Source organism: Physeter macrocephalus, chromosome 11, assembly GCF_002837175.3.
Source record: "Physeter macrocephalus isolate SW-GA chromosome 11, ASM283717v5, whole genome shotgun sequence".
In the NCBI taxonomy this organism is placed as follows: domain Eukaryota; kingdom Metazoa; phylum Chordata; class Mammalia; order Artiodactyla; family Physeteridae; genus Physeter; species Physeter macrocephalus.
The window spans coordinates 118,754,444-118,774,452 of record NC_041224.1 but is presented as its reverse complement, the minus strand read 5'-3'; the positions used below and the strand labels follow the sequence as shown (position 1 = coordinate 118,774,452).

At 35.6% G+C, this 20,009-nt stretch overlaps 1 protein-coding gene across 7 annotated transcripts in view; it reads left to right on the top strand.

The window, feature by feature from the left end:
* The window catches only part of RALGAPA1 (Ral GTPase activating protein catalytic subunit alpha 1), a 222,367-nt gene that overhangs the window by 162,352 nt on the left and 40,006 nt on the right, over window positions 1-20,009 (top strand). For all 7 annotated transcript variants that reach the window (XR_003681899.2, XR_003681898.2, XM_007113236.4 and 4 more), the window contains 2 exons: window positions 6,752-6,875; window positions 16,158-16,313. Coding sequence is in view for 5 of the 7 variants with exons in the window: in XM_007113236.4 (XP_007113298.1) it covers window positions 6,752-6,875; window positions 16,158-16,313 (280 nt within the window). In the remaining 2 variants the exon portion in view is untranslated. The remainder of the gene's footprint in view (window positions 1-6,751; window positions 6,876-16,157; window positions 16,314-20,009) is intronic.

The window sequence follows — 20,009 nt, the reverse complement described above, 5'->3', positions numbered from 1 at the left end:
GGGATCTTCCCGGACCGGGGCACGAACCCGTGTCCCCTGCATCGGCAGGCGGACTCTCAACCACTGCACCACCAGGGAAGCCCCCAATTTCCATCTTTTTTGTATTATGTTTTAAATAACAAATTATTGTAATTATGGTTTCTTTTAAAATGTTTTTTAACTTTTAAGCTATATTTGTAAGTGAATTATGCACCACCATTACAGTGGGCTTTTTTTTTCTGGATGCAAATAATCTACTTAATATTTTCAGAGAAACAGTTTCTCATTTATCATATTCTATTATGTTCTGCTTTTTAACTGTTTAATTACTGTTATTTCTTGTTTATAAGCTTTATATTGTTGTTTTTCTTCTAGAATTGAATGTTATCTGTCTGAGTTTTATTCTTTATTCTTTAACAATGAAATAGTCTTATGCTCTAGATTTTTTTCTGAGTGTAGATCCTGTCCATTGTTTTAGTCTCAGCGTAAACATCATTTTTTTCTGAAAAGCCTTTCCCTAAGCTACCGCTAACCCTTTACCTTCCTCCCCAGTTCCTTCCACCCTATGTTTGGATATCCTTCCATGGGCTTTCAGAGATCCCTATAACACTTTCCTGTCATAGTATTTATCACACTATGTTAATATTATTATTATTTCTTAGATATTCTTTCCAAGACAGTTATAAAATTAAAACCCTCTAAGTAGTCTCATATCCTAATTCTTCCCCATAATAATTTATCTTTGGTACTAGATGGTACCAAAGTCATTGGGGGCACAAATCATACCTCTTTTGCTGTCTCGCTCACCATGTGTTCTCAGACCTCTACTGTTCTACTGAAACTATCCTTTTGAAGGTTAGTATCCTGACCACCATGTCTAAAGTTTTCTCCATCCTCTCGAGCCTCCTTGATTTATCTAATTAATTAAATTTAATTAATTTAATAGGCACTTAAAAAATTACAGCTGTTTTAGATTTACAAAATAATCAATTGCAAAATACAGAGCATTCCTACATACCCTCTTTCCCCCTATACATAATTACCCCTATTATTTTTATCTTGTATCAGTATGGTACATTTGTTAAAATTGATGAGCCAATATTGATACATTATTATTAACTGAAGTTTATATTAGATTCACTCTTGGTGTTGTACATTGTATGAGTTATAACAAATGTATAATGACATGTATACTCATTACAATATAATACAGAATAGTTTCTGCCCTAAAAACTCCTGAGTATTATATCCCCTAAAAGTTCAGTACTGTTGTCTGTTCTCTCTTTAATATGTTCTTCTCCCCTGGCTTCTAAAGTCATGTTAAATTACTTTGTTCTAAAGTAAAACTGTGTAAAGTAAAATTTTTATTTTATTCCTTAGTGACTTTCAAATGGCTGACCAGACTCTTTAGTCTAGAACTCAGGCCATACCAGCCAATCTTGGCTACTTATGGTTTCTTTACATTACCTAATATTTTTCTTCTTGGCTCCTGCTAAACTAGTTATTTCTAGTTTGTCTTCATTGGCTCATTTTCTGCTGCCTTCTCCCCTAACATAGTTTTCCTTCTCACTGGGATATTATCTCTCATATCTTCTCAACCCCATTCTTTTCTGTCCATGTACTCCTATCTCTTAATTCTCAGTCATGATTTTGTAGCTGCTTATTACAATTTTTTCCCTGCCTTCTTACTCCTGTTTTCAGGTCATCACTTCTTTCCCAAATAACATCCTCCTCCTAATTTTCTCCATTATATTTAGAAGTACCATTTCAGTGTCAGCCACACTTGACCATTTCCTTTCCCTTGCCCTTAGTGTTTATCATTATGTCAGTTCTTTCTTCTTATTATTTCTCACTTCTATCTTGCTTTTCCTACTCCCAACTTCTTGATTCATGTTCTTATTACTTCTTTCGGAGAGAGTTAAAACAACTCTCTCATCTTCTAACTCTTCACCATCTAGACAATATTCACCACGAGAATAATTTTTGTAAAGTAAAATTTTTATTTTATTCCTTAGTGACTTCCCAGTGCCTGACCAGACTCCTTAGTCTAGAACTCAGGCCATACCAGCCAGTCTTGGCTATTCATGGTTTCTTTACATTACCTTATGCTTTTCTACTTCTTGGCTCTTGCTAAACTACTTCCATTCTCATATGTACCTGGAATATATGAAGGACATCTTCCTTGAGACAGCATAGGTTTTCTTTTTGATATTGTACACCACATGAACACATGACATTTATTTTGCTTTTTAAACAAATTAAATAATGAAAACAAGTTTCCTTTCTTTTTCTAACATATTGGGTTCAGATAAAAATTCATTCTAATTATGTGACAGTAAGGCAACTTTGAGCTTCTTCTTAAGCCAAGAACCTGGAAACAAACCTGATTACTTGTCTGGAGGATTAGGGCGGAAGAAAATGAGGATTAGGGCGGAAGAAAATGAAAAGTTACTTTCTTTATAGTCTTATCTCTCCAGACCATTTATAGATCCTTGGTTTTTTTGACTAAATTAACTGATTCCTATTCCTCATGGTTGAACCTTCAGATTTTTAAATTTCAAATCTCCAAAATATTTGTATTATTATTTCTATTGCAGTGTATATACAGGGAATCAGAAGTGCTTATATCTTAGCATATTTCACTTTGAATTTTCCAGTAGTAAGCTCATAATATTTTGCCAGTACTGGACATATTGTAGAATATTTATGGCTGCAAGTTCAGTAATCTCATTTTTTCTAATCTTTTTACCTCATTCACTGTTGTGGTACATACTAATCTAATGGCAATCAGTATATACCAAGCATTTAGTAGAAGTAGTTAGTAAGTAGAAAAATAAGAAGGAATGCTGAAAAATTAAAATTTGACATAAAAGAGCAGCTAAACTCTGCTCTTTCAAGTTTTAAAAAGGACAGATAATATAAAGGTGATTTCACTTTTACTTTTGCATTTTAAATATTTATTTTCTAATTTTTCCTATATGGTTCATGTATTTCTTTTTTTGATTTTTATAGTATTAGGTGAACATTTCTGTGCGACTCTTCTCAATTTTATAAATTGTGATTTATGAGTTCTAGCCAATAGCCCTTTACCTAGGAAATTGAGAACACTGAGAGGTCCCCTTTCTGCCAGGATCAGAATTTACACATAGTAGGTCATACTTCCAACTTAAATTCTAACAGCTTTATTGAGATGTAATTCACATACCATAAGATTCACTCATTTAAAGTGTACATGTTTTTAGTATATTCACAGACAACTATCATAGCAATCTAATTTTAGAATATTTCCTTCAAAAAGAAACCTCATACCCATTACCAGTCACTCTCTATTACCCCCAAACACACCCCCTACTCCCCATCTCTAGACAACACTAATCCACTTTCTGTCTCTATAGATTTGCCTATTCTGGATATTTCATATAATAGGAATCAAACATATGTGGTCTTTTGTGGCAGGCTTCTTAGCACAGTGTTTTCAAAATTCATCTATGTTGCAGCATGTGTCAGCACTTCATTTCTTCTTATTCCTGAATAATATTCCATTGTGTGAATATCCTATATTTTGTTTATCCGTTCATCTCTTGATGGACATTTGCATTAGTTTCACTTTCTGGCTGTTATGAATAATGCTACTGTGAACATTCATGTAGCTTTTACACGGACATTTTATAGTTGTGTAAACTTCTTTATGAGACTTTCATAGTTTTAGACCTTATTTTTAGGTCTATGATGCTTTTTAATTTAACTTCTGTGTATGGTATGAGGTAAGAATCCAACTTCATTGGAAATCTGCAACTGCATTGTAGATATCCAGTTCCTTCAGCACCGTTTGCTGAAAACACTATTTTTTTCCCCATTGACTTGGCTTGGTACTGTTGCAAAAAGCAATTGATGATAAACATAAAGGTTTATTTCAGGACCCAAGATTCTATTCCATATAGAGCTATATGTTTCTGCTGTGGTACTACCACAGTCCATTGACTGCTGTAGTTTTGTAGTAGGTTTTTTTTTTTTTTTTTTTTTTTTTTGTGGTTCGCGGGCCTCTCACTGTTGTGGCCTCTCCCGTTGCGGAGCACAGGCTCCGCACGCGCAGGCTCAGCGGCCATGGCTCACGGGCCCAACCGTTCCGCGGCATGTGGGATGTTCCCGGACTGGGGCACGAACCCGTGTCCCCTGCATCGGCAGGCGGATTCTCAACCACTGCGCCACCAGGGAAGCCTGTAGTAGGTTTTAAAATTGGGAATTATGAGTCCTCTGACTTTGTTCTTCTTTTTCAAGATTATTTTGGCTGTTTGGGATTTTTTGCATTTTCCTCTGAATTTTAGGATCAGCTTATCAATTTCTACAAAAAAAAGGGAGCTGGGACTTTGATAGCACTTGCATTAAATTTGTAGATCAATTTGGGAAATATTATCTTAACAATATTAAGTTTTTCCGTCCGTGAATGTGGGATTTTTTTTTAAGATCTTTAATTTTTTTCAACAATGTAGCTTTCAGAGTATAAGTTGTGTACTTTTGTTAAATATATACTTAAGTATTTTTATTATTTTTGATGCTATTAGAAATAGCTTTCTTAATTTTGTTTTTGAATTGTTCATATTCGTTTATAAAAATAGTTGATTTTCGTATGTTGATATTATATCCTGAATCCTTTCTGAAGTCATTTATTAGCTCTAATAGCTTTTTAGTGGATTCCTTAGGATTTTCTATACACAGAATCATCTCATCTGCAAGTGGAAGTAGTTTTACTACTTCCTTTTCAATCAGATTACTAATTCAGTTTCTTTAGTTGTTATTGAACTATTCTGATATCCTATTTTCCCTTGAGTTGTTTTTAATAATTTGTGTCTTCCTAAGAATTTGTCCGTTTAATCTAATTATCTAATTTTGGGCATACAATTGTTGATAATATTCCTTAATAATCCTTTTTGTTTCTATAAGGTATGTAGTGATGTCTCTCGTTTCATTCCTGATTTTAGTAAATTGAGTCTTTTTTTTCTTGCTCATTCTGGCTATAGGTTGATTTTGTTTAACATCTCAAAGAACCAATTTAAAATTTTTCTCTTGTTGTTCTGTTTCATTTATTTCCACACTAGTCTTTATTATTGTCCTCCTTCTGCTTGCTTTGAGTTTAGTTGCTCTTCTTTTTCTAGTTTCCTAAGGTGGAAGGTTTAGTTTTTGATGTGAGATCTTTTTCTTTTTTTTAATATAGGCATTTATGTCCATAAATTTACCAATGAGCCCTGCTTTACCTGCATGCCATCAGTTTTGTTGTATTATATTTTCATTTTCATTCATCTCTAAGTTTTTTTTTTCTAATTTCCCTTGAGATTTATTGTTTGACCCATCACTTATTTAGGAATGCATCTTTTCATTTCTACATATTTGTAAATTGTCTTCTTTTATTGATTTCTAATTTTATTCTTTTATGATTAGAAAACATACTTTGCATGGGTTCAGTTATTTCAAATGTATGGAGGCTTGTTCTGTGGCCTACCATATGGTCTATCCTGAAAGATATTCCAGGTTTGCTTGAGGAGAATGTGTTTTTCTGCTACTGTTGGGTGGAGTGTTCTTTAGGTATGTTTATACTATTATTCAAGTCTTCTGTTTCCTTGTTGATATTCTCTTAGTTGTTTGTCCGTTATTGAAAGTGAGGTATTGAAGTCTCCAGCTATGATTATAGAAATAGCTATTTCTGCCTTCAATTCTGTCTGATTTTGCTTCATGTATTTTGAAGCTCTGTTGTTGGGTGCATATGTTTTTAATTTTCATATCTTCCTGTTATAAGAACCTTTAACATTATGAAATATATCTTTATCTTTTATAACTTTTTTTTTTCCTGAAATGAGTGTCTTTATTGCTTGAACCATACAAATATAAGGAATGGGGACAGGCGAGTGGGGAGGAGGGAGAATTGGCAGATTAATGACATACACAGAAAGGAAAAAGGAACCCCACCCACCCAAACCAACCCCCACTCCACCCCAGGATGTCTCTCTGTGAACTATCTATAACATTTTTATGTAAAAGTTTAATATTAGTATAGCTGTGCTTGGCCCTCTTGGTTACTGTTTGCATAGCATCTTCTTCTGTTTCTTTTACTTTCTACTTTGTGTCTTTGAATCAAAAGTACGTTGGTGGTGGTTGTTTGCTTGGGTCATTGTTTATTTTCTAGTTAGCTTGGAAAGCCAAATTTCATACAAGAAATTTGCTTTTATGAGCATTTTTAATTTTAGGGAGACCTAAAACTAAAATGTCTAAGAACTTGTCAGTTACTCCATACAGTTTTATAATATTTGTGTATACATTTCTTATAAGTACTTTGGAGAAATGGATCATTTCTCACTCATCTCTGTACTCCTACTTCATTTTACTTCTAAAACACAGTCCCTTTAACTCTGGGATTCAGCCACATTGCACAACAGGCAGCTCTTCAGATGCTTTGTGCATTCATACCTGTGTGTCTTTCCTGATACTTTCTCTCCTTCATTTGTCAAATCTTACTTACCTTTACCCAGCTTAATATTACCTTCTCCTTTAAGTTTCTCACTGTTTCTCAGTCAGAAGTAATCATCCTTTTCTTCTGTTCCGAGCATAATTTTGTAATAACTTTTATAATTTTTTACTTATAATTACTTGTCTCCCTTAGTAGATTATAAGGTTTAATTCATTTTCATCTTTTTATTGCCACATATTTAGAAGTTAATTATTGGATGAATGAATGGATAAATTAATGATTAAGTGAATGGTGAAATCTTTTGTTTTATAGCCGAGAGACACACAAGATTGCAGTATTTTATGTTGCTGAAGGACAAGAAGACAAACATTCCATTCTCACCAATACAGGAGGAAGTCAAGCATATGAAGATTTTGTAGCTGGTCTTGGTTGGGAGGTATTGTTTTTAAATTATACAAATATCATTTTACTTCTATTTGGAATCAGTGGTTCTCTTTTTCTTTCTAGCTTATTTTAGAAGCATTATTTTAGGAGACTCAACAACATAACAATGGGTTTGATATTGTTTCTGCCTTATATCATCTACAAAGACAGCAGCAGTTGGGACTTAGGAACGTTTTTGACTGTTTTATCATTCACTGTATTGTCAGAGTGTGCTAAACTCATAGACTTAAAAGATCCGGATTTTCCTCACAGTTGTGACCGCTGGACTAGTGATCTTCAAACGAAGATATGAATATCCTAGGGCTATCCCAGGGATTCTAGGGGGCATGTCGGCTAGGTTAGTTTTGAGGAGATAAGTTTCTAGATCCTCAACTTTACTACAGTTAATTCCTGAGAACCCTTCTACAGTCTCTTGCCTCTCCTTTTCTGTTCTTCATCTTTGTAAAAGAAAGGCATACCTGTTACTCACCTGAATCCTACATTGCCCTGGAAGGTTTGGCACCAAAAAAGGGACAGTTCATTCAAGAGGGCATGTTCCTGAGAGAGAGTGTTTCTAATGGCAAAGCAAGAAGTATTGAAAGGTGCTGTACTTTATGTCATCCTGGCAACCAACTCATGTTGAATTGAAGTTCCTGAACCAAATCTGTCTATCTTAGAATTATAACTCAGAAGTGAGATGTCTGTCATAGAGATTTGTATTACTATGTTTATTTAAATTGTAAAATTATGAGTCAGACATGTTCTAATAGAAAGTGAATTTGATGTGGCTGATTGATTTGTCATTAATAGCAGACATTTTATATATATTGTATCAGCCAAATTTGTGCTCTAAGATTTTGATGAAAATATATTTAAAGTATATAGATATAACATACAGTATACTGGAAATTGTATCTTTTGTAACAGCTTAAACTTATGATGACAATTTTCATCATAGTTGTCAATTTAATACATAGTTTCTCAATATTCTTGTAGAGAGTACATGAGCAAAATTATTGAAGACCACTGCACTAGACTGTAAGTTCCTAGAGGGCAGGCTCTTTCATCTTCCTGGTTTTTCTTTTTAAATCCCAGTTCTTGCACAGTGTCCAATGCATAAACCTTTAGCATTCAATATATATCTTTATAGCTGATCTAACCTACTATCTCACTGAGTTACTTGAGCACTCTCTTGGCCTTTTGCTTATTTGTCAAAAGCAGAATGCTTTTTTACCCAACAGATATATAATATGAAGTTCATTTGAGATTATGTATGTGAAAGTTGTTTGGAAAGTGTAAAGAAATGTTATAAATATATGTCCTGTTAAAAAAACAAACTAGAAAGGTATTAGTAAAAGCAAGGGACATTTGAAAAAGAACAAATTAGGAGTACTCACACTTCCTGATTTCAAAACTTAGTACAAAGCAGCTCTAATCAAACAGCGAGTTACTTGCACTAAGGATACATATATCAATTAATGAAATAGAATTGAGATTCCAGAAATAAACCCACACGTCTGTTGTGAACTGATTTTCAACAAGGGTGCCAAGACCATCCAGTGGAGAAAGTCCTTTCAACAGATTGTGTTGGAGTAGCTGGATAGCTGCAAGCAAAAGAATGAAGTTGGAATCTTACATCACACTGTATACAAAAATTAACTCAAAATGGATCAAAGACCTAAATGTAAGAGCTAAAACTGTAAAATTCTTAGAAGACAGTATAGGGGTAAATCTTTTTGACCTTGAATTTGGCAGTGGATTCTTTTTTTCCAGCTTTATTGAGACATAACTAACAAATAAAAGGTATTCTTAGATATGACACTAAAACATGTGCTACAAAGGAAAATAAATAAATTGGACTTACCAAAATTTAAACTTTTGTGCATCAAAGGACACCATTAACAAAGTGAAAAGATAACTCACAGAATTGGAGAAAGTAATTGCAAGTCATATATGTGATAAGGGACTTGTATCTAAAATATACAAAGAAATCATCCAAATCAATAATTAGAAGGCAACCCAATTTAAAAATGGCCAAAGGATCGGAATGAACATTTTTCCAAAGAAGATATACAGATGATCAGTAAGTACATGAAAAAATATTCGACATCATTATCAGAGAAATGGAAATCAAAATCACAGTGAGATACCACTTCACACCCATTAGGTTGGCTAGAATCAAAAAGCCAGGTAAGGGCTTCCCTGGTGGAGCAGTGGTTGAGAATCTGCCTGCCAATGCAGGGGACATGGGTTCAAGCCCTGGTCTGGGAAGATCCCACATGCCGCGGAGCAGCTAGGCCCGTGAGCCACAACTACTGAGCCTGCGCGTCTGGAGCCTGTGCCCCCGCAACAAGAGAGGCCACAACAGTGAAAGGCCCGCACACCGCAATGAAGAGTAGCCCCCACTTGCCGCAACTAGAGAAAGCCCTCGCACAGAAACGAAGACCCAACACAGCCAAAAATAAATAAATTTATAAAAATAAAAATAAAAAAGTCAGGTAATAACAACTGTAGGCTAGGATTCAGAGTAATCTGAACCCTCATATACTGCTAGTAGGAATGTGAAATGGTGCAGCCACTGTGGAAAACAATCTGGCAGCTCATCAAACAAACAGTAAATCATTGAATGACCAGAAGTTCCACTTTTAGGTATATACCCAAGGGGAATGAAAATGTATGTCTGCACAAAAACTTTTACATGAATATTTATAGCAGCATTATTCAGATGGATAAACAATGCGGTATATCCACATAATGGTATTTAGCCATAAAGGGGAATGAAGTACTGACGTGCTACAGTGTGGTTGTACCTTAGAAACATGCTAAATGAAAGAAGCCAGTCACAAAGATCATGTATCCATTTATATGAAATATCTATAAGAGGTATTATATAGCTATGTAAAGCACATTATTGGTTGCTTAGGTCTGGTTGCAAGGATGAGGGAATATTATGGTGACAGCTAAAAGGTATATAGTGTTTCTTTTTAAGTGATGAAAATATTATAAAATTGACTGTAGTGATGATTGTACTTATCTGTGAATATACTAAAGTCTACTAAGTTGTGCAGTGGGAACTCTCACTTCTGGGAAGGTCAAGTAGATATACGCTCCCTATTCCTCACACTAAGTACAACAAAAACCCTGGACATTACATCTAAAACAAACATAAGAAGACTCTGAAAGGTGGAGAAAAGAAGATAGACCAACAGGACTCAGGACCAAGGAATGACATGATGGTGAGTTCTCAGGTTTTCTTTTTGCCTCATATATCTTGGACTTGGAGTTGAAGAAGCCAGCAACCTAGAAATATCAACAAGCACAGGACAAAAAAAAAACCCAGCAAAAGCCCACTCTTTCTAACCAAAGGAGCAGGAAAGGAGCAACCTGGAAAGACAGAAAACATTTAAACAGTAACTGCTCTGTGCCAACCAAACACCACAGAAAATACTGTGACCCTCATCCCCACCCCTGACAACAAAAGTGGGTTAGGAAGCCTAGACTTCTACCCTTACAAGACTATAATGAGGGGAATTCCCTGGTGGCACAGTGGTTAAGAATCCACCTGCCAGTGCAGGGGACACGGGTTTCAGCCCTGGTTTGGGAAGATCCCACATGCCGCGGACCAACTAAGCCTATGCACCACAACTACTGAGCCTGCGCTCTAGAGCCTGTGAGCCACAGCTACTGAGCCCATGTGCCACAACTACTGAAGCCCACGTGCCTAGAGCCCATGCTCCGCAACAAGAGAAGCCACTGCAATGAGAAGCCCGCTCACTGCAACTAGAGAAAGCCCGCGTGCAGCAATGAAAACCCAACACAGCCAAAAATCAATCAATCAGTCAATAAATAAATGACTATAATGAGGCATCCCGAACATCACCCTGGAGTAAGATAGTATCAGAGAAGACCAAATAGAAAGCTAAGAGTTTCATCTCTGCCAACTGGTAACAAGTCCCCCATCCATGTCTAACACCACAGTGTCAGTGGAGACTACATGAGGAACCTGGAATTTCGGCCCCACCCAGGCATAATAAGGTGCCCCTCCCCCTCTACACTGGAGTCAGAGGAGGTCTAGTGGAGAATTAGGCCTTTCACCATCACCCAGTGATAATGAGACCACCTCCACTGCTGTGTCAGTGGTTACCACATAGGAAGTCAGAACTCTTACCTCCACCTGGCCATAATGAGGCTGAAAGCCCCCGCTTCTCCGGAGCTGTGTCGCAAAACAGCCAACTAAAACAGAAGGTTTAAATAAGATTCATGGTCTCGTAATATGAAAATGTCCAGGCTTCAACCAAAAATTATACCAAGAACTGGGAAGGTCTCAAACTGAATGAAAAGAAGGCAATAGATGCCAACACCAAGATGACAAACATTTTAAAGTGACTGTATTAGAAATGCTTCAACAAGCAATTAGGAACATAGTTGAAACAAATGAAAAATAGAAAGTCTGTGCAAAGAAATACAAGATACAAAGAAGAACTAAATGGAAATTTTAGAATTGAAAATACAATAACTGAAATAAAAAAACTCAGTAGATTGGCCCAGCAACAGTCAGGTGGAGATGAGCGTACAGAAAGCATTAGTAAATTGGAGCATAGAACAGTTAAAGTTAATCTGAACAGCAGAGAGAGAATAGACGTAAAGATGGTTAACAGAGCAATGAACAGGCCTGTGGGACTATGACAAAAAAATCTAACACTCCTGTTATTGTGAGTCCCAGAAGGAGAGGAGAAAGAGGTTGGGTCTGAAAACTACTTTGAGAGATAATGTTGAAAACTTCCCAAATTTGGCAAGAGAAATAAAGCTAATAAAGCTACAGATCGAAGAACCTGGTGAAAACCAAATAGGATATATGGAAAGAGATCCATACTAAGACACATCATAATTAAACTTCTGAAAACTAAAGGCAAAAAAATTTCAAAAGTATCCGGAGGAAACTTGTACCTATCTATATGGGTAGATTAGAATGATAGTGAATTTCTCATCAGAAACTGTGATGGCCGGAGGAGGTGACATAATATTTTTCAAATGTTAAAAGAAAAAAACTTGTCAACCCAGAGTCCTATAGTTAGCTAAGGAATGAAGCACAACAGTCTTAGATGAAGGAAAACTTAGAGAAATTGTTGCCAGCAGACCTGCCTTAAAAGAACCACTGACAGGGCTTCCCTGGTGGCACAGTGGTTGGGAGTCCGCCTGCCGATGCGGGGGGCGCGGGTTCGTGACCCGGTCCAGGAAGATCCTGCGTGCCGCGGAGCGGCTGGGCCCGTGAGCCATGGCCGCTGAGCCTGTGCATCCGGAGCCTGTGCTCCGCAATGGGAGAGCCCACAACAGTGAGAGGCCCGCATACCGAAAAAAAAAAAAAAAAAGAACCACTGACAGAAATTCTGTTAACAGAAACGAAATGATAGAAGGAACTCTGGAACATCAGGAAGAAAGAGCATGGCAAGAAATAATATGGGTAAATACACTAAATTTACTTCTCCTCTTGAGTTTTCTTAATTATTTTAGATGGTTGATGCAAAAATTATTTTACTACCTGATGTGTTTCTAAATGTAAGGACAGGGACTTCCCTGGCAGTCCAGTGGTTAAGACTCCACGCTCCCAATACTGGGGGCACGGGTTCGATCCTTGGTCAGGGAACTAAGATCCCGCATGCTGCAAAAAAATAAATAAATAAATGTAATGCCATGAAAATATTCATGGCAATTATATTACAAACAAAGGAGGGTAAAAGGACATGAAGTGAGGTAGGGTTTCTATATTTCACTCAAACTGGTAAAATGACAAGTAGACTGTGATAAGGTATGTACATATAGTATAATACCAAGAACAACCAGTAAAAAATATATAACAGAAGTACACTCAAAAAATGATAAATAAAAATGAAATTCTATAATATGTTCAAGTAACCCATAGGGGGCAAGAAAAATAAAACAGAAAATAAACAGAAAACAAAAAATTAAATGGTGAGCTTAAGCTCTAACATATCAGTCATTACAGGAAATATGAATGATGTAAATATACCAATTACAAATTGGCAGAGTGGGGCTTTCCTGGTGGCGCAGTGGTTAAGAATCCGCCTGCCAATGCAGGGGACACGGGTTCGAGCCCTGGGCCGGGAAGATCCCACATGCCATGGAGCAACTAAGCCCGTGCGCCACAACTACTGAGCCTGTGCTCTGGAGCCCGCGAACCACAACTACTGAAGCCCGTGCTCCACAACAAGAGAAGCCACCGCAATGAGAAGCCCACGCACCGGAACAAAGAGTAGCCCCCGCTCACCGCAACTAGAGAAAGCTCTCATGCAGCAATAAAGACCCAACATCGCCAAAAATAAATAAATAAATAATTATTAAAAAATAAAAATAAATTGGCAGAGTGGATTAAAAAACGTGACTCACCTATATGCTTTGTAAAAGAAACTCACTTCAAATATAACAATATAGGCTGGTAGAAAGTAAATGGATAGAAAAAATTATATTGTGCAAACCTTAATCAAAGGAACGCCAGAGGGGCTGAATTAATGTTAGATAAGGTAGGCTTCAGAGCAAAGAAAACTGCCGGAGATGGGGGGGTATTACGTAACAGTGATAAAAGGGTCAGTCCACTAAGAAGACTTAACAATCCTAAATGTGTGTGCAGCAAACAAAAGAACTGCAAAATATGTGAAGCAAAGCTGATAGAACTGAAAGAAGAAATAGACAAATTCACAATTATAAATGGAGATTTCACCCCTCTCTCAACAACTGAAAGAAGTAGACAGAAAATCAGCAAGAATATAGAAGGACTCAACCCCATCACCAACCAACAGGATCTAATTGCCATTTATAGAACACTCCACCCACCAATACCATAATACATATTATTTTCAAGTGCCCATGGAACATACACCAAGGTAGGCCATATATGGGCCATTAAAACAAACTTCAGCAAGTTTGAAAGCATTGAACTCATACAGTGTTTTCTCCATATACAGTAGGATCAAACTTGAAATCATGAACAGAAAGATAATGGCAAAATCTCCAAATGCTTGGAAAGGTTACATGCCATATAATTCCACTTTATAACATTCTTGGAATGACAGTTTTAGTAGTAAAGAACAGGTTAGTGATTGCCAGGGGTTAAAAAGGAGGGTAGGGTAGGACGGAAGTGAGTGTTGCTCATGTAACAGGGCAACACGGAATCCTTGTGGTGATGAAAATGTTGTCTGAATCATGTCAATATCAGTATCCTGGTTATAATACGATTTTGCATTGGGGAACCTGGGGAAAGGGTACATAGGATCTCCTTATTATTTCTTAAAACTTTGTGTAAATCTATAATTACCTCCAGATAAAATGTTTAATTAAAAAATAGAGATCTGCAAGTGTTACAAAATTATTTATAGCAAAGGAGCACTAAACCAAGACTTTCTCCTTTACATAATCAGAGAATTGACCTGAAAGTAAATAACCTTCTCACTAAAGTAAAACAGAACGAAATGTACACTAAGATACCATTTTTTAACCTAACAGATTAGCAAAGGTCATAAAGTTTGATAATATATTTGAGAGCATATGAGGGAAACAGGCACTCTCATGCACTGTTGGTACCATCTATGGAGAGCAATTTGGTAGTCAGTTTCAAAATTAGATGTGCACATGCCCTTTGACTTACATTTCTACTTTTGACTATCTGTCCTACAGATCTGCTTTCACAAATGCAGCATGACATGTGTTCAGTGTTATTCATTGTAGCATTGACTGTAATAGCAAAAGATTGGGAAAACCTAAATATCCGTCAAGTAGAGCGCTAGTTAAATTATTGTACATCAAGAAAAGGGACTTCTGTGAAGCCATGAAGAAAAGAATGAGAAGGCTCTTTACTTACTAATAAGGAGTCTTTTTCAAGGTATTTTGAATGCAAAAAAGCAAGGTGCAGAACATTGTGTATCCGTGTTGTGTGTGCACATGTGTACATACATACATGTGTATATGTGCATACATACCTTTAAAAATTTAATTGTACATAGAGAACATTTTTGGAAGCGTACCTAAATTGCTTTCTCGGAGTGGAACTGAGTAGCTAGAGATGAGAGATATGGAAGGAAAAATTTTGCTGTATCTTTTGAACTTTTAATTGTATGAATGTATTACTGAGTTAAAAAATAAATTTAAAATATTATAAATGATTGAGGAAATCTTGGAATAATGGCATAAAAACTTGTTATTCATACATTCAGCCATTAGTAACTGATATTGATAGTTGAGATGTGTTCAGTTCACATGGTGCAGAAATTTGTTTTTATAGGTTTCCACTTTTTCACATATTTATATTTTGTTTTTCACAAGCAGATGCATAACTGGTTTCTCTGAATGGAGAGATACAAGCAGTGTTTAAATTTTGTTTTTTCTTTACAATATTTCTTTGATTTTCTACAATGAACACAAGTTGCTGGCTTCTGTGCATCACAGAAGTCCAGGGGATATCGTCCAGTGCAACAACCCTGATAGTAAATATATCATATTTATAATCAGGAAAAAAAGGAGATTTAAAAGACTTTGCACAGATTAATTTGTAGTTTTTTTTAATGCATTTGAAGTGTAATTAAGTTCTACATTTTTGTGGGGGTTTTTTTTTTGTGGTACGCGGGCCTCTCACTGTGTGGCCTCTCCCGTTGTGGAGCACAGGCTCCGGACGTGCAGGCTCAGCGGCCATGGCTCACGGGACCAGCCGCTCCGCGGCATGTGGGATCTTCCTGGACCGGGGCACGAACCCTTGTCCCCTGCATCGGCAGGCAGATTCTCAACCACTGCGCCACCAGGGAAGCCCCCTACATTTTTGTATTTTTGTTCTGGGCTATGATAGGTACTAATAATTAGGAAGCCAATTTCAATGAGTAAATATGACACAATTAATCGTTTTATCAAAGTGACGTTACTGTTTTAACTTATTCCCAAATCGTTTCCAGTCTTGATTTTTGCCACTTGGTTTTTACTCTCTGCCCTCGGCGTCCCCCACAGCCGTTACCATTTAGCACCTCGTAGCCTAACAAGAGATGCATAGTGCACAGCGATTGATTTCTTTGCTAATTAGTTCCTACTAATTAGGGACCGTCAAATACTTAAGAAAATCTACCAGTGTGAATTGAATAGCTCTAACTAATAATTCTGGGTCAAACCATAGTTGATAACATGCAGAAGACTTCATTCCTCATGTTTTTGCAAAGTGAGAAATTTGAGTCTTTTTCCATAGTGAGGTTTTTAGTTTTGTGTAGTTAATTAATATTATGTGTTTTTTCATTGCTTCTAGGTAAATCTTACAAACCACTGCGGTTTCATGGGAGGACTACAAAGAAATAAAAGCACTGGATTGACCACACCATATTTTGCTACCTCTACAGTTGAAGTAATATTTCACGTATCAACAAGAATGCCTTCTGATTCTGATGACTCTTTGACCAAAAAAGTAAGTGCTAAGAAAAAAAGTGCTCAGAGTTAAAATCTTAGTAATACATAAAATATGTAAGCAAGTCATCTAATTGATCAAGAACTATTTCTGAGTACTCCATTCTTCACCCAGTAGTGTCTTCAGAAACAGTATTGTTGCAGAGTAAAATCTGTTTTCCTTAATGATATGATTGAAAGTTATAGTCTTAACAAAGCATTTGCCTTCAAGAAAATGGGCATCTGACAAATTGAAAAACTTCAGTATCTGTTCAGATTGGTGAAATTATAATTCAAGACCCCACACACAGAGAGATATAACGTTTACATTGATTGACGGAGAGGAAAAAAATTAAAATGTAAATTATTACAAATCACTTAAAATATAATGTGCTCTCATAAATTTTAACTAAAACTAATATAGCAGATAAAATAAGCATTAATTCATTAAAATAGATTTTACTGCCTTAGAATATTTATGAGAGATATAGTGGAATGGTTTTGATGGCCCATGTCTTTTAAAACCTACACCACCATTTTGCTGTAGCCGGCACCAGCATTCAAAAATCAGTCTAGTGACACAGGCATACCTCAGAATAAAGTTGTGTGTGTTCAATCCATGTTTAATTTTTTTAGGGAGAAATATTTTTTTAAAGTGAAACCTTGTCCAACATTTCTATATCTTCTCTTCTTCTTCCTACTCCTCAATTTATTCAGAACTACTACTGAATGTAACCAACTTAATATCATAGATCATTTTACTTGGTACTCTGTTATCATGTTGCCTGATATCGAATCTCTTCACACTTCATTAATAGCCTATGAAAACAGTGTTATCCTTATACTCTTTTGAAAAGGAACTTCAGAATTCCTCTCAAATATTTTATAAGATTGATTCAGTACCCTTGACGCCTTTTGTTTACATGTTAGAATACTGTTGGAAATTGCCTACTAAATGAGTAATGGTTAGAACAACTAATATATGGATGCTGATTAGATTGGAATGTGTAGTAAAGGTGGAGGTAATTGATGTGTAGGAAAGAAAGTATAGTATAGTAACAGATTTGCTGTAGAATATCTTGGCATGTAGTTTTTAGAAGTACAGAATGAGACATGAATACTGACAAGAAAATGGTGAAGAGTTGGATTGGAGTAAAACTTCGGTAAAACTTCAATTAAGCACTTTCTTCCATCTCCTCATTTTAAATTTGTATGAAAATAAGCCATACTCAAATTAGAGGCAATTATGAGTATAGTGCAAAAAGATAAATTATTTTAAACATTAGGACTTGGCAGTGATCCTCATTTTCATGGCTCCATGGATACAACTTTTAAACCCCGGAGCAAAAGAAAACCCTCTTTTCCTTTTCAAAAGAGTCTAAAATTAGTAGCATTTTCAATTGCAAACATAAGAGCAGAACAAAGTATATCATTTTTTGTTGAAATTTTTTTTTTGAAGAAACTTATATCAGGATATTTTTACTTCAGTATATTAAACCTGATGGTTAAAAGGTACTTGAAATTTTATTCCTGCAGCCTTTGTAGAAATATCTCAGATAAGTAAGATTTCTTATTTCCTTCACAAAAGTCACAAAGGTCTGTCCTTAATTATTGAAGAAGAGTCTGAAATGGATGTTTAACAATCCATTATCATAGCAAAATTAATTTTGGAGATAACATCATTTAAGAATTGTTAAATGGTTGAGTTCTAATTAAAATTATACCCTTAAATGGTGAAATGTTTAAGTACTGGATTTGTTAGAGAATGTTGAGGGATTAAACCTTAAATACTAATAGTTTATTTCATCTATAAGTATAGAAATTTTTTATTGTGGAAAAATATATATAAAACAAAATTTATCATTGTAACCATTTTTAAATGTACAGTTCTTTGGTATAAAGTACATTTACAGTGTTGTACAACCATCACAAGTATCCATTTCCAGAACTTTTTCATTTTCACTTGGTTCAAAATATTTTTAATTTTCTCATGAGAATTCTTTGACCCATGTGTTACTTAGAACTGTGTTGTTCAATTTCCAAGTATTTTGGGCTTTACCAGCTATCTTTTTGTTATTGATTTCTAGTTTAATTCCATCATGGTCTGAGAGCAGACATCATATTATTTCTATTTTTTTTTAATTTGTTAAGGTGTGTTTTATGGCCCAGATGTAGTGTATCTGGTTCCATGTGAGTCTGGGAAGAATGTGTGATCTGCTATTGTTGAATGAAATAGTCTATGAATGTCAATTATATTCAGTTGATTGATGGAGCTGTTGAGTTCAACTATATCCTTACCAATTTTCTGCCTGTTTGGATCTCTCCTTTTCTGAGAGGGGTATTAAAGTCTCCAGCTATAATAGTGGATTCTTTTATTTTCTTTGCAGTTCTGTCAGTTTTTGCCTCACATATTTTGGCACTCTGTTGTTAGGCATATACACCTTAAGGATTGGTTATGTCTTCTTGGAATACTGACCTCTTAATCATTAGATTATGCCACTCTTTATCCCTGATAACTTTCCTTGCTCTGAAGTGTGCTCTGTCTAAAATTAGTATAGCTACTCCCACTTTCTTACTAGTGGTATCATGGTATATCTTTCTCCATCCCTTTACTTTTAATCTGTATATATCTTTATATTTAAAGTTGGTTTCAAGCCCCACACAGTTGGGACTTGTTTTTTTTGATCCGCTCTGACAATCTCTGTGTATTTGGACCATTGACATTTAAAATGATCATTAATATAATTGGATTATTTTACATTTTTTCTGCCATTTGTGGTTATAATTGAGCATTTTACGATTACATTTTCTCTCCTTTCTTAGCATATCATTTATATATATTTTCTTTTTAAATTTTTTTCCAGTTCTTGTCCTAGAGTTTGTACTATACATATACAACTAATCTAAGTCCACTTTCAAATAATACTATACTGGTTCACTGCAAGTACCTTATAATAGCACAATATGCCTAATTCTTCCCTCCTATCCCTTGTGTCATTGCTATCATTTATTTCACTTATACATAACCATGTGTATACATAAGCATACATTATCAAATACATTGTTGCCATTTATAATCTTGAACAAACTGTTATGTATTAGATTAATTAAGAATAAGAAAAATAAATTTTTATTTTGCCTTCAATTACTGATTCTCCGATGCTCTTCCTTTCTATATGTAGATCTGAATTTCTTTCCTATATTTTCCTTCCCTCTGAAAGGGCATTTCTTGTAAGGCGGGTCTACTGGCAGCAAATTCCCTCAATTTTTGTTTGTCTGAGAATGTCTTTATTCTTCTTTACTTTTGAAGGATAATTTCACAGGGTACAGAATTCTAGATTAGTAGAGTTTTCTCTCAGCACTTAAATATTTCACCCCACTCTCTTCTTGCTTGCATGATTTCTGAGGAGAAGTCAGATGTAATCCTTATTTTTGCTCCTCCATAGGTAAAATGTTTTTCCCCCCTCTGGCTTTTCTCAAGATTTTTTCATCTGTGATTTTCTGAAGTTTGCATGTGATACGCCTGGATGTAGTTTGGGGGCCCTTTATCCTGCTTAGTGTTCTCTGAGCTTCCTGGATCTGTTGTTAGGTGTCTAACATTAATTTGGGGCAATTCTCAATCCTTATTGCTTCAAATATTTCTTCTGTTTCTTTCTCTCTTTCTTCTCCTTCTATACATAAATGTTACACTTTTTGTGGTTGTCCCACAGTTCTTGGA